This window comes from Engraulis encrasicolus, chromosome 11 (genome assembly GCF_034702125.1).
Source record: "Engraulis encrasicolus isolate BLACKSEA-1 chromosome 11, IST_EnEncr_1.0, whole genome shotgun sequence".
NCBI lineage: Eukaryota > Metazoa > Chordata > Actinopteri > Clupeiformes > Engraulidae > Engraulis > Engraulis encrasicolus.
Window position 1 is genome coordinate 23,720,045 of NC_085867.1, and position 12,471 is coordinate 23,732,515.

Below are 12,471 nucleotides of genomic sequence, written 5' to 3' on the forward strand. Positions count from 1 at the left end.
ACTGGGATAGAGAAAGTGATATAAAACTTGACTTAGGGGGTATTCATGGCAAAACGAAAATGCTTAGGGGGTACACAAGATAAAAAAGGTTGGGAAACACTGCTCTAGACCAGTTGCAAAGTGAACGTAAAGTCACCCGTGTTGGAAGGAAACTGGGTCAGAGTCCCGGATCACGATCTGAAACCCGCAACTATGCAACAAGCTGTGCTAGCTTAGCTAGCATCCACATGTACTTGGAACAGCTTCTGTTATTAACACACAGGGGCGGATCAAGCCAAACATGGGGCCCTCAAAAGTCATTGCATAAAGATGAAAGTCTGTGTTTTGGTGCTATTTCAGTGCCTTGTCTCACATACTGAAAAGGTATTTTCGATCACTTAACATAGTTGACAAATTCAGATCAAGCCTACTTGTTTGTGTCTTTACTGCGACTGGTGTGACAGTTGGGGCCCCTATGGAGGAGGATAGATTTAGTTGGGGCCCTAGGCAATTGCCTAGATTTGCCTAGTGGAAAGTACGCCCATGAACACCCTGCAGACATCTGAGGAAGCATGTCCTGTCTGTCCACCGTCCAAATACCCGTGAGTAAGCACTGAGTCTGGCAAACCGGTCTGACAGGGGGGGGGGGGAGAAATGGCCTTCCCAGCAGTTTTTTACAGACGCCTCCTCCTCCATCAATTTCCTCGTATCCAAATGTGTTCCCTTCTCGTTCCTTCCCCCTGACTGATTCTGTTCTGCGAAACACCTGTGGTCTGATTCCATAGCTGGGCGCCATGGGAACTATCGCGACAGGGAGGGAGGGAGGTAGGGAGGGTGTGCGGAAGTGTGTGTGTGTGTGCTTGGGGGGGTATGCTGGGTGACGGTGCTGGAGGAATTTGCTCCATTTGAGTTTTGACTTGTAACGAACGAATCTGTTCTGCGTTCAAAAAGGAATTCCAAGTGCAGTAAGAGAGGTGGGAGGTTTTTTATTTATTTATTTTAGCTCGGGAAGCTCTTCCAAAGAAATCAACCATGGATGGATTCCATGAAATTTATTTATGTACACATGAGTGTATGCACACACACACACACACACACACACACACACACACACACACACACACACACACACACATACACACACACACACACACACACACACACACACACACACACACACACACACACACACACACACACACACACACACACAGACACACACACACACAGAGTGTATTCGCATGGTGAGACACAAATACACCCCCCCCCCCACACACACACTCACACAAACACACACACACTGTGTTAAATACACACACTATCACACACTGTTACAGGCTGCAGGTTGACAGGCTCTCTAAGCAGAGAAAGAGAGAGAGAGAGAGGGGGGGCAGAGAGAGAGAGAGAGAGAGAGAGAGGGAGAGAGACAGAGGGAGGGAGAGAGTGTGTGAGAGAGAAAGTTCTCCCTTAGTCCTCTCACACAGTAAAAAGACAGTGCTAATTCAACCCTTAGAGAGTACTCTGGGACCAAATACACTGTAGGAGATGTTAAATGACTCTCTTCGTGTCGAAAAACACTGCAGCATCCATTCTTCTTTTTTTAAAGATATTTTTTGGTCTTTTTAGACTTTATTACTATTATATATTATTATTAGGACAGTCAAGGGAGACAGGAAACGATTGGAGAGAGAGAGACGGAGAAGGGTCTGCAAATGAGGGGTCGGCCAGCGTAGCAGCCGAGTGCCCTACCGTTAAAGCCACGGCTGGGCCATGGGACTACTCCTCTTCTCCTCTTCTAACTCCCTCCACCCAAGGCCCCCACCCGCGTACCTCTCCGCCTCCCTCCCTCCCTCCCTCTGTTCTCTGTGTGTCTGTTCATCCTGCTACGTGAGGTGCATTAGCTAATTAGCCAACAGCGACCAAGGCAGAGATGGAGATGGAGATAGAGCTGAGATAGAGCTGAGATGGAGCTGAAACTGCCTCACTCTCTTCCAATGGACAGGCCATACAGGAGGGCTGACTCAGATGGGCAGAGAGAGAGGGGGAGAGAGAGAGAGAGAGAGAGAGAGAGAGAGAGAGAGAGAGAGAGAGAGAGAGAGAGGGGGAGAGAGAGAGAGAGAGAGAGAGAGAGACCAAAGGGGGTGGAGGTTGGATGGAGAGAGGAGGATGAAGACTAGTGGGAGTAGAGTGAGACAGACAGAGAAAAGACGGAAAGAAGAGTGCAAAGAGGTGACAAGAGAGAGCAAGAGAAAGAGAGAGAGACAATGGTCCTATCTCAATGCCCAGTTTTCTAGGCTATCCTTGCTAGGACATGATACTCCGCGGAGTTTGCCAAAGAGTATCCAATCAATGGCTGTTTCACGTCCTAGCGAGGCTAGAAGACTGGGCTTTGAGATTGGGCCTCAGACGGAGAGAGAGATGGAATGAGGAAGATGACTGCTCTGCCACTGCTGGCCAATTGACGACCTCCTTGTCTGATTGGACTGGGGTCAAAGGTGAAATGGAGCAGTGTCACGACACTGAGGCACTAAGCAGGAGGGGGGGGGGGGACAGAAGGCTTGTTAAAAATATTAGCAGCTCTGGGTGGCTGGTCAGAGCCAGGGCTGAACTGGGGGAGAAATAGGGCCCGGGCACTTTTGGCTTAAAGGGGCCCCTCAAACTTAGCGGCGCAGAGCTGACTAACCTGTGGGCCCTGCACCCTTGTGGGTCCTTATTTTCAAGAATGTAAAAAGAAAATACATTTCTGAAACTAGTAGCCCACAAGGATGCGGGGCCCACCGGAAACTGCCCGCTATGCCAGATGCTCAGACCAGCCCTGTTGGTAAGAACGCAGCACTGGCTGCTGGAAACAATGACCAGCCTTTGTTGGCCGACTGGACCTCAGCACTCTCTCATGTGCCTCAGAGAAGTTCCCATGAGACGAGATGAGGAACAAACGAATGCCAAGTAGAAGTAGCAGCTCGTGACTGACATTTGTCACAAGGAAGCAGCGTTAGACGTACTGTAGTAGTAGGCCAAGTGGCGTTTGTTACACATAGCGGTTTAGGATGAGTGAGACCACGCGCAACATGGTGATTAATTGCAACAAGTCAGCAATAGGTGGGTAATGATTGGTTAATTACGGATGGAAGCAAGTTAAGATTCTTTCTCTTTCGTGCCTATCTACTGCATACCCCAGTCCCAGGGTAGACTGTAGCTTAGTGTGTGCCTTTTTCTCAGTTCCAATGTTAGTGTAGTTACTGCCCTTTGACTTTATAGGGCAGTATAGGAACATGTAACATGAATAACTAACCAATCAAGCAATCCCAACGTCCTATACAAGATGAATAACCAACCAACCCCCCCCCCCCCCCTCTCGCCCCGTCCATACCACAGGCTGCATATCAAAACCAATCCCCTCTTTCCCCAATCCATATAACCAAAATAACCCCCATCCCACCCCAAGCCATACACCTAAAATACCACCCGCCCAAACCATACAAGCCAAATAACCAACCAACCGACCCCCACTTCAACCTGAATAGCCAATCCACCATCCCATAAAACCTGAATGACCAACCAGGTAGCAACACCATACAGTACAACCTAACAAACCACACCAAAACCACACCACAACACACCGACCAACCAACCCCCCCATCTGTTCCCCTCTGGTGCTCCCAGTGATGAGGCTCTGACTGGGGTTGGAGATGGAGATGGAGATGGAGGTTGGTGTTGGGGGGTTGGGGGTTGGGGGTTGAGGTTGGTTTATAGGCTGTTGCAGCAGCAGCAACAGCGGCAGCACCAGCAGCTTCCATTCCAGCGGAACCGTTTATACACAACAAATCACCGCTGCACTTACCGCCGTCTCCATGGAAACTGTTGTCGTGGGAGGCCCTGCTGGAGGGGGTGGAGTCTCCGTCGGCGTGGTGATGGGAGGCGGAGGAGGAGGAGGAGGGCGGCGGCCATATCTGCCCGGTCTTGCGCACGCCGACGATGGTGGCCTCGGAGACCACCACGTGGCCCTGCGGATGCGGCTGGGGGTGGTGGGGGAGGTGATGGGGATGCGGGTGGTGCTGATGCTGATGCGGCTGCTGCTGGTGGCTGCCATGGTGATGGTGATGCTGGTGGTGGTGCGGATGCTGGCCCCGGTCCCGGTGCCGCTTCTGGGACTGCGGCGTCGGCGGGCTGCTGCTGTCGAAGGAGTGCTGGGAGTTCTGGGAGTTCTGCGAGGGCGAGCGGCTCTTGTCGCGCGAGGCGGCAAAGGGCCGGCGGTAGGCGGCGGTGGGGCTGGGCGAGACGTGGCTGGACTGGCCCGAGGAGAAGTCGTCCTCGCTGGACGTCAGGTTCTCGTTGGAGCTGCAGTCGGGCGTGTAGCCACCCCCGCCGCCGCAGCCCGCGTCCTCGAAGCTGCCCGGCGAGTAGGAGCGCCGCGGCCAGGTCAGCTGATGGTCGTCCCCCCCGCCTGGAGGGTGCTCCCTCATCACCACCCCCCCAACGCCGCCCCCGACGCCCCCGTCGCCCACCACCATCCCGCCCACGTAGACGCTGGTGTAGGGCTGGTACTCGGAGGCCTGCCAGGGGGGCGGGGGCTGCTGCTGCTGCTGCTTGGCCCCGTTGGCGCGGTACCTGGGGCTGGGCTCCCCGTCCTCGTACTCGGCATCGTAGCCGCACGTGCTCTCGGTGGAGCGCCCCCTGTAGACCGGCTTGGGCCGCAGGTCGCCCGCCACGGTGGCCAGGTTGCCCGGCAGCGAGTGCAGCGAGCGCTTGCGCTCCATCTGCATGGCCTGCGTGCCCAGCGTGCCGATCTTCTCCGAGACCTCGCGGTCGTTGACCCGCACCAGGCCACGCTCGTGGTGGAACTCCATGTTGGCGTAGAAGGGCTGCTTCTCTTGGACGCCGCCTGGTAGGCCACCGCCACCACCACCACCACCCTTGCCGCCTTCCGCAGACGAGTGTGAGTTGGCCCGCTTGATGCGCTCAAAGTTGGAGCGCAGCGCGGCGACGCCGAGCCCCATGCCGGGCCCCCCCTTGGGGTCCTTGGGGTCAGAGGGCAGGTCCTTGTCGGGCGGGGGGTGCGGGTGCGGGTGAGGCCGGCGCGGGGAGACCCCACCCGAACCACCACCCCCACCCCCACTGCGAGGCTGCTTGGACGGGGAGAGCCCGTCCGTCTCGCTCCCGGCACCGGAGCCGCCGCCGCTACCGGGCTGCACCGGCTCGAACGCAGACTGGACCTCCAGCCCGTCCCCGTGGGAGGCCGACTTCCTGGCCGGTGGGGGCCTGGGCTTGGAGCGGATGGGGGTGTCACCCGCCACGGGCTGGAACCGGCTACGCTCCCCCTGCTCCTGTGCGTGAAGCTGGGGAGGCTGCTGCTGGGGGTCCCCCACCCCCACTGCTGCCCCTGGCCCTGGACCGGGCAATGGCTCTGCCCCCATCTCGCCGCCCATGACACCCGCTTTCCTGAAGCCCCAGCGCTGGCGGTCGTAGCTCTTGCGCTCCTTGGCCAGTAGCGTTTGCAGGTAGATCATGCGGAAGCGCTCTTTGTTGACCTCCATCTCCAGGCGCCGGATGGAGGCCTTGCACTTCTCCAGCTCCACCTCGATTCCGCCCACCGAGCGGAGCTCCATTTTCGGGGGCTCGGACTCGGGGAACTGCGCTTTCCAGGCTTCGATAAAACCCACCGGCTCCACCATTGTTGACACTGTTGTTGTTTGTTGAAACTAGTTTTTATATTCCGCTGGCGCTGACACAAGATCCAGGAAAAGAAATGTGTGCACACTGCAACTCCTGCTGCAACGGTTATTCCAGACCTGTCACGCTGATATCCTTCAAACTATTACGAGGACTGGCGTAAAAAAGTGACCATATGCAACGCAGGACAATAGCATTTCAAGGCCACCTTTCCTTCAAGGATGTTCTGAGAGTGTCCTCAGGTGTTTGGATGACTCCTTCCTAATATGGCCCACAACAACACAACGTTTTATTTTGACAACACTACTAGCAAGATATGTATCCTGGCTCTCGGCAAACCTATTGGGGAAACGTGTTAACAACAAAGCAGTGTTCATTCTTCTTACTCTTGCTCGCATCGTTCCTGCTCCACCTCCACCACTTGCAGCTTTTACGGTGACAAAATCTCGGCGCCCCACACAATGACAGCATCTGTCCTCCGGACCGAGACTGTAGGTCTTCAGAAAAAGCAACTCCTGTGCGTATTTAAGAAAGAAAGCGACGCAAAGAAAGCGACGCGTTTCTCATGCCATTGGAAATCCCTTCATTCCGTTTAAATTTGCGTTTCCTTCATACTCCACTGCTGTCCCGTCTGTATTCGTGCTACGACATCCCGTTTCCATCATCATCATTTACTCAACGTCTCGTTGCCTCCTCTTTTGTAGCCTTCCAGCATTAGACAAAATGGAAATTGCGGATGGGATAAGAAAAAAGTACAATAGAAGAAAGAAACTTCCCAGGGAAAATGGTTATACCTTCTCCAAAGGTTGCGCCCCAGACGAGAAAATGGTTTGCTCTTGCTTGCGCTCCCTTTATCCCATTTTCAGTGTTAATTATCGCCGCACATTGTGGTCACATCTCCGCTCACTCTCTTGCTTCTGTTGTGCGTTTCTGTTCTGTCTGTCTGGAGCTCGCTGGGAACGCTGCTGCAGGAAAGGGCGGGACTAGACCGACAATGATTGACGCTCTCCCAGTCGCTCGTGCCATTTAAAGAGACATGCCGTTAGTTGCGTCGATGTCACAGTGTGGTAGACTATCCTGATGCGACATGCCGTTGACAGAGTAAAAGAAGCGTGTTCATTCTTGAAATCTGATAAATTATCATTGCTTTAGACATTTTTTTAATTTAACTTGTGGGTCATATTGCCCACTCTGCAGACTTTGGTCTACACCCTAACCAGACCAGGCCATGCTTATGGATGATTTAAAAAACAAAAAAACTGGGAGAAAAAAACAGCATTTTATGAAAATGTGTATAGCAGGTGTTGAACTTGTTACCTTTGTACAATATTGGAATGATGCCCTGGCCTGCTTTTCTGAACCGACACAACAGCGCCTCCAGATCCACGAGGCATGGAGAGGAGAGGAGGACAGACCAGAACAAAGGGGTTTTATAATGAGGCTGAAATGTGGTCATAGGAGAAAAATGGCCAATGTTTTAATATTTAATGTCCTTAAATGGTTATTATCTTTGGATGGCTGTGATCGATTAAACCAGATGCATACCTCCTAAAGAACCTCAATTAATCGGCCCCTTCGAGTGCCTGTCTGCAGTGAAGTCCCTAGGATGAGGTCATCGCTTCTTCCTCACTCAGAAAGGTGACGAGCGGTTTTCACTCTGGAAAGGCGCACAAGTGTCTTTTTGGAACTCTGCTGCCCTCATGCGACCAATGCATGTCATTACCACAAAACTTCACTTTCCCTCTGTCAGTGAGCCGTTCTCAAAACCTAGTGCAGTGCACTTCCAAGTGTATCAGCCTAAATAGTCACGCCCAGTGATTGGATACTCTTTGGTGAACTCTACGGAATATCCAATCACTGAGTGTGACTAATAAAGAGTATCCAATCACTGGGTGTGACTAATTAGGCTGATCCACTTGAAAGTGCAGTGCACTATTTTTTGAGAAGGGCCCAATGTGTGTATTTCATTATGCGGACTCCCGTCCTCCCTTGCCTCAGTGGCCTCGTGATGACGTCACCGACAACAGAACTGTATTTCAATATTTTGCAAAAGCTCACCAACGTACATCTCCATGAAGGTCCTTATTATAAAGGCCTGCCAGGAAAGTCGGTCGGCGGTCTTATCTACACCACACAGTCTGCCCACCAAACAGTCTCTGGCAACTGTACCAGGACAGGATCAAACTGCTGCCGACAAAGACCATGTGACCATTTCACCAGCTCCATCTTGTCATCTCTTACTCTCATTTTTTTTGCCTCTTGTCACCTGCACACCCAATTATGTTGCGCTTTAACTTAATTTCACTGCCACTGTGACATTAATTAGGGACAGGAGCAGTCTTATTAGTTAGGGAAAGATATGGATATTTTGGGAAATCTGTGAACTAATTTATTACCAATAGATTTTTTTACCATGTGTTCTTACAGGTGTCTGGACACACCTCACAATTTATCCACGGCCAAATCCAATGGGAATTTCCGTGACACCCCGTCAAAGTTGGGGTGCACAGAAGGCCTATGTAAAAATGGAAACACTGCAGATTGTGGGGAAAGGATGCATAATGGGTCATAACTTCTGAAGTAAACTACATACAGAGACAGATGTTCACATTTTCCCACACATTACTGACCCAGTGAATTCAATTGAGGGGTATTTTTGGATATTTGACCACATTTGAACTCCGTTTTTGGTCAAAAACGTCAAAAAATGGCCTTAAATGTGTAGAAATGTTTTTTTTTTTTAAATGGAATTTTTTAAAATCATATTTCCAATATCTATTGGTAATAAATTAGTTCACAGATTTCCCAAAATAACCATATCTTTCCCTAACCATATATATAAATTCATGTGCAGGGCATCTGAGTCACAAAATACCCTAGTTGCTGTCCTGGCCAGCCCTAAATGTAGCTCTGTGAGACTCCTCTCAAACATGAGGAATCACTGGCGAGCATGCCTGTATGAGGGACAATGAATTGAGAATTATGATATATCTGTGTTTTTTGCTTTTTCCCCTCCTTTTTCTTTGTATGCTGTTCTGGGTTTTTGTTTTTTTGTTTTTTGTTTTTAAGATATGTACCGTGTTGTGATGCTTTGTTTTTTAATGTGATGTGGATCCCCCTGGGTCTGAACTAAAGAATGAATTGAAAATGAATTGTAACAAAGTAATACCAGGTAATAACACCCATCGTCACTGTGGTCCTTCCCACCGGAGTCACCTTATCCTGGGGCCCGTTGTATTGCACAGCTGCATGGTACAGTGATGTAGTAGCAGGACTTTGTTTGTGGTCCAACTGTAAATACCTGGGCCGTATACTAAGAAGCTGTTTTAGGAGTAAACCAGGTTAAGCTAAGAGGTAAATCATCTAATAGAAGAGCATGGAGTCCTCAATTTTCTAAGACTCTAGGCTCTTCTATTAGGTGATTTACCTCTTAACTTAGCCTGGTTTACTCCTGAACCAGCTTCTTAGAATAGGCCCCTCGTGTTTCAATGGGTCAAACGAATTCCTCCCTGTGGTCTCCGCTGGTTAGGTGATGTGAGGCTCAACATCACTGATGCTCAAAGTGTTTTATTCGATATCTTGCAAGGACACAATTCAAAGGTCATTGTTTCAATGGCTACCGTTACATGACATTTTTAATCCCGAATTAATAATTCATAAGAATTAAATACTTCTGTCGAATGGGGGACAAGCTCCCTGGTATACGCTAATTGACTGCGTGCTGTGGATACTTTATTATAGTTGTTCTCAACCTGGGTCGAACCTGGGTCGCTGGTGTAGCAGGGCAGTGCCCAGCCAATTGAGGCCCACTTAAATAATTTGTAGTGCTTATACACATGTAGATGTTTGGGTTGGGGATACGTAAGGGGGTGCTATAAGAAAAAAAAGTAAGTTACCACTGCTTTATTAAGTCCAAGGAGGCAGGGCGATACTGAGGCAAACAGGCCAGAGAGCACAGGATGGGAGAACGCGGTTTGACTAGCCCCCTATGTTCTGTTCAGGACCGCTGCTAAGGTTGTGGAGGTCCTAAGCTTAACTGGTCAGGAGGCCCCCCTCATAAATAATAATTATTATAATAATAATATCTTTTTTTCAAACTCAATTTAGGAGGCCCCAATTTTGGGGGCAAAGTGGCTAAGGCCCTAAGGCAGGGATGGGGAACCTTTTTCATTCGACGGACTACTTCAAAAGTCCTCCAAGCGCCGTAAAAGTCCTCCAAGCGCTGTACTATGAAAACAAGTCACCTAATAGAGGAGTCTTAGATGATGTACAGTATATCACGAAAGTGAATACACCCCTCACAGTTTTGCAGATTTTTGAGTATATCTTTTCATAGGAAAGCATTACAGAAATTTCACTTTGACACAATGATTAGTGACCTTTTAACAACATATTTAACCGCTTAAATTTCTTGTTCACTCAGAAAAAAACTAAATACAGCCAATAATGTTTGAACATGTACTCACAAAAGTGAGTACACCCCAGATTAAAATCCGGTAGAGAAGGGGCTGTGTTGGCTCGAATCGTCTCGAATTGAAACGAAATGAAGAGGGATGAAAAGGGAGGTCATCAGTGTGCGTTTCAACCTTTCTTTGCATTGAACTTTTACATTTTGAGTCTGCATCTGGCTTAAATATATTGGTGTGAGATTTGAATGCAATCCTATGGAGAATATCAGGATCTGCTTCAGTAGTCACAGTGCATGATGACATGCATGTTTCTTTTAGGTGTATTTCAGATTGCCAATGTTGACAGCATTCATGCATCCCCAAACCATGTCAGTCCCACTACCATGCTTGGCTATGGAGAGGATACAACTTTTTTGTAAAACTCACTTGTTTACCACTACACATGCTTGACACCATCTAAAGCAAATTTGTTTATCTTGGTCTCAAGAGAGATGAACAGACCAAGGATATGGATCACTGGAACCATGTTGTGTGATCTGAAGAGACCAAGATAAACAAATATACTTTAGATGGTGTCAAGCATGTGTGGTGGTAAACAAGTGAGTTTTACAAAAAAGTTGTATCCTCTCCATAGCCAAGCATGGTAGTGGGACTGACATGGTTTGGGGATGCATGAATGCTGTCAACATTGGCAATCTGAAATACACCTAAAAGAAACATGCATGTCATCATGCACTGTGACTACTGAAGCAGATCCTGATATTCTCCATAGGATTGCATTCAAATCTCACACCAATCTATTTAAGCCAGATGCAGACTCAAAATGTAAAAGTTCAATGCAAAGAAAGATTGAAACGCACACTGATGACCTCCCTTTTCATTTAATTTCAATTCGAGACGATTCAAGCCAACACAGCCCCTTCTGTACTGGATTTTAATCTGGGGTGTACTCACTTTTGTGAGTACATGTTCAAACATTAATGGCTGTATTTAGTTTTTTTCTGAGTGAACAAGAAATTTAAGCGGTTAAATATGTTGTTAAAAGGTCACTAATCATTGTGTCAAAGTGAAATTTCTGTAATGCTTTCCTATGGAAAGATATACTCAAAAATCTGCAAAACTGTGAGGGGTGTAATCACTTTCGTGATATACTGTACCTCAGTCTTAACTTCACCTGGTTTACTCCTGAACCAGCTTCTTGGTATACTCTGAAGTATCTAAGTTAGGCTTATCAAGGAAGATATAAGATACAAGATATTTTGCCATGTGTATATACCGGTATATGAAACACATATATATATATACACACAATGAAAAGCTTCCCTGCTCTGAGAGTCCCAAAAAGGTTAAAAAAGAAAGTAAAAAGGCAAAAAAAGTAGGAAAAATATATTTAAAAAGTTTTTTTATTATTATTTTAAATGGCAGGGGAGATGCGAAGAGTGGATTCCTTACCATGTTGATGTTTTTGAATTCAACAGTCTGATACATTGGGGGAAGAAGCCGTCTTAAAGCAGAGGTGTATTACGTAGTAAATTCATGATGCACTGTAAGTACAACACTAGTAGCATAATGATACTATAGCAGTAGTAGAGTAACTTTATTGATCCCCGGGGGGAAATTAATAATCGTTACACCAGTTATTCCACTGTTTTAAGTCAGCACTGCCCTTGTATTATTTAATTGTTCTTTGTGTAGCCAAAAGTGTTTTTAGACTCCATATACAGTGGTGCTCATATGTTTACATACCCCAGCAGAATATACGCTTTCTCTGCGATTTCTCACAAAATATGAAGGATTACACAAAACCTTTTTTTTTCACTCATTGCTAGTGACTGGCTTAAGACATGTATTAGCAATCTTCTGTGTTTACTCTTTCAAAAGCATGATCACAACCCAAACTACCCAAATGACCCTGTTCAAAAGTTTACATACCCTAGTTTCTGATGCTGAATATGGCCCTGTTTAACATCAGGGACCGCTCTAAATTGTTTGTGGTAGTTGTGAATAAGGTTCTTAATTTTCTCAGATGACAAAACAGCACATTCTTCCTGGCAGAATGGTTGTTTCCTGTAATATCTTTGGGTGTCTTGCTGGAACCTCACATTTGAGGTTTCCCCTGAGTGGCTCAATGATGTTGAGATCAGGAGAGTGAGATGGTCGCTCAAAAACCTTCATTTTATTCTTTCTGAAGCTAAAGATGGGTTGATTTGGCTTTCTGTGTTGAAATATTGTCATATTGGCACTGTTGGAATTTCAATTCAGAAATGCAATAAGAGGGGTTTGGTTGGAATCAAGCCAATGGGCAAGGGAATCATTGCATTGCCATGATCATTGCAAGGGAAATTGTTCAGGAGGCATAGGACAACCAAAAAAATAACTTCAGGTGAAATGTAGGACAACATGAAAAAATGTT

The 12,471-nt window shown here is 47.8% G+C and overlaps 1 protein-coding gene across 4 annotated transcripts in view; it reads right to left on the bottom strand.

The window, feature by feature from the left end:
• The window catches only part of bcr (BCR activator of RhoGEF and GTPase), a 236,463-nt gene extending 229,867 nt beyond the window's left edge, over positions 1 to 6,596 (bottom strand). For all 4 annotated transcript variants that reach the window (XM_063210234.1, XM_063210233.1, XM_063210232.1 and 1 more), the window contains exon 1: positions 3,821 to 6,596. In XM_063210234.1, the coding sequence (XP_063066304.1) occupies positions 3,821 to 5,651 (1,831 nt within the window). In that variant the 5' untranslated portion in view covers positions 5,652 to 6,596. The remainder of the gene's footprint in view (positions 1 to 3,820) is intronic.
• Positions 6,597 to 12,471: the final 5,875 nt, after the last annotated feature.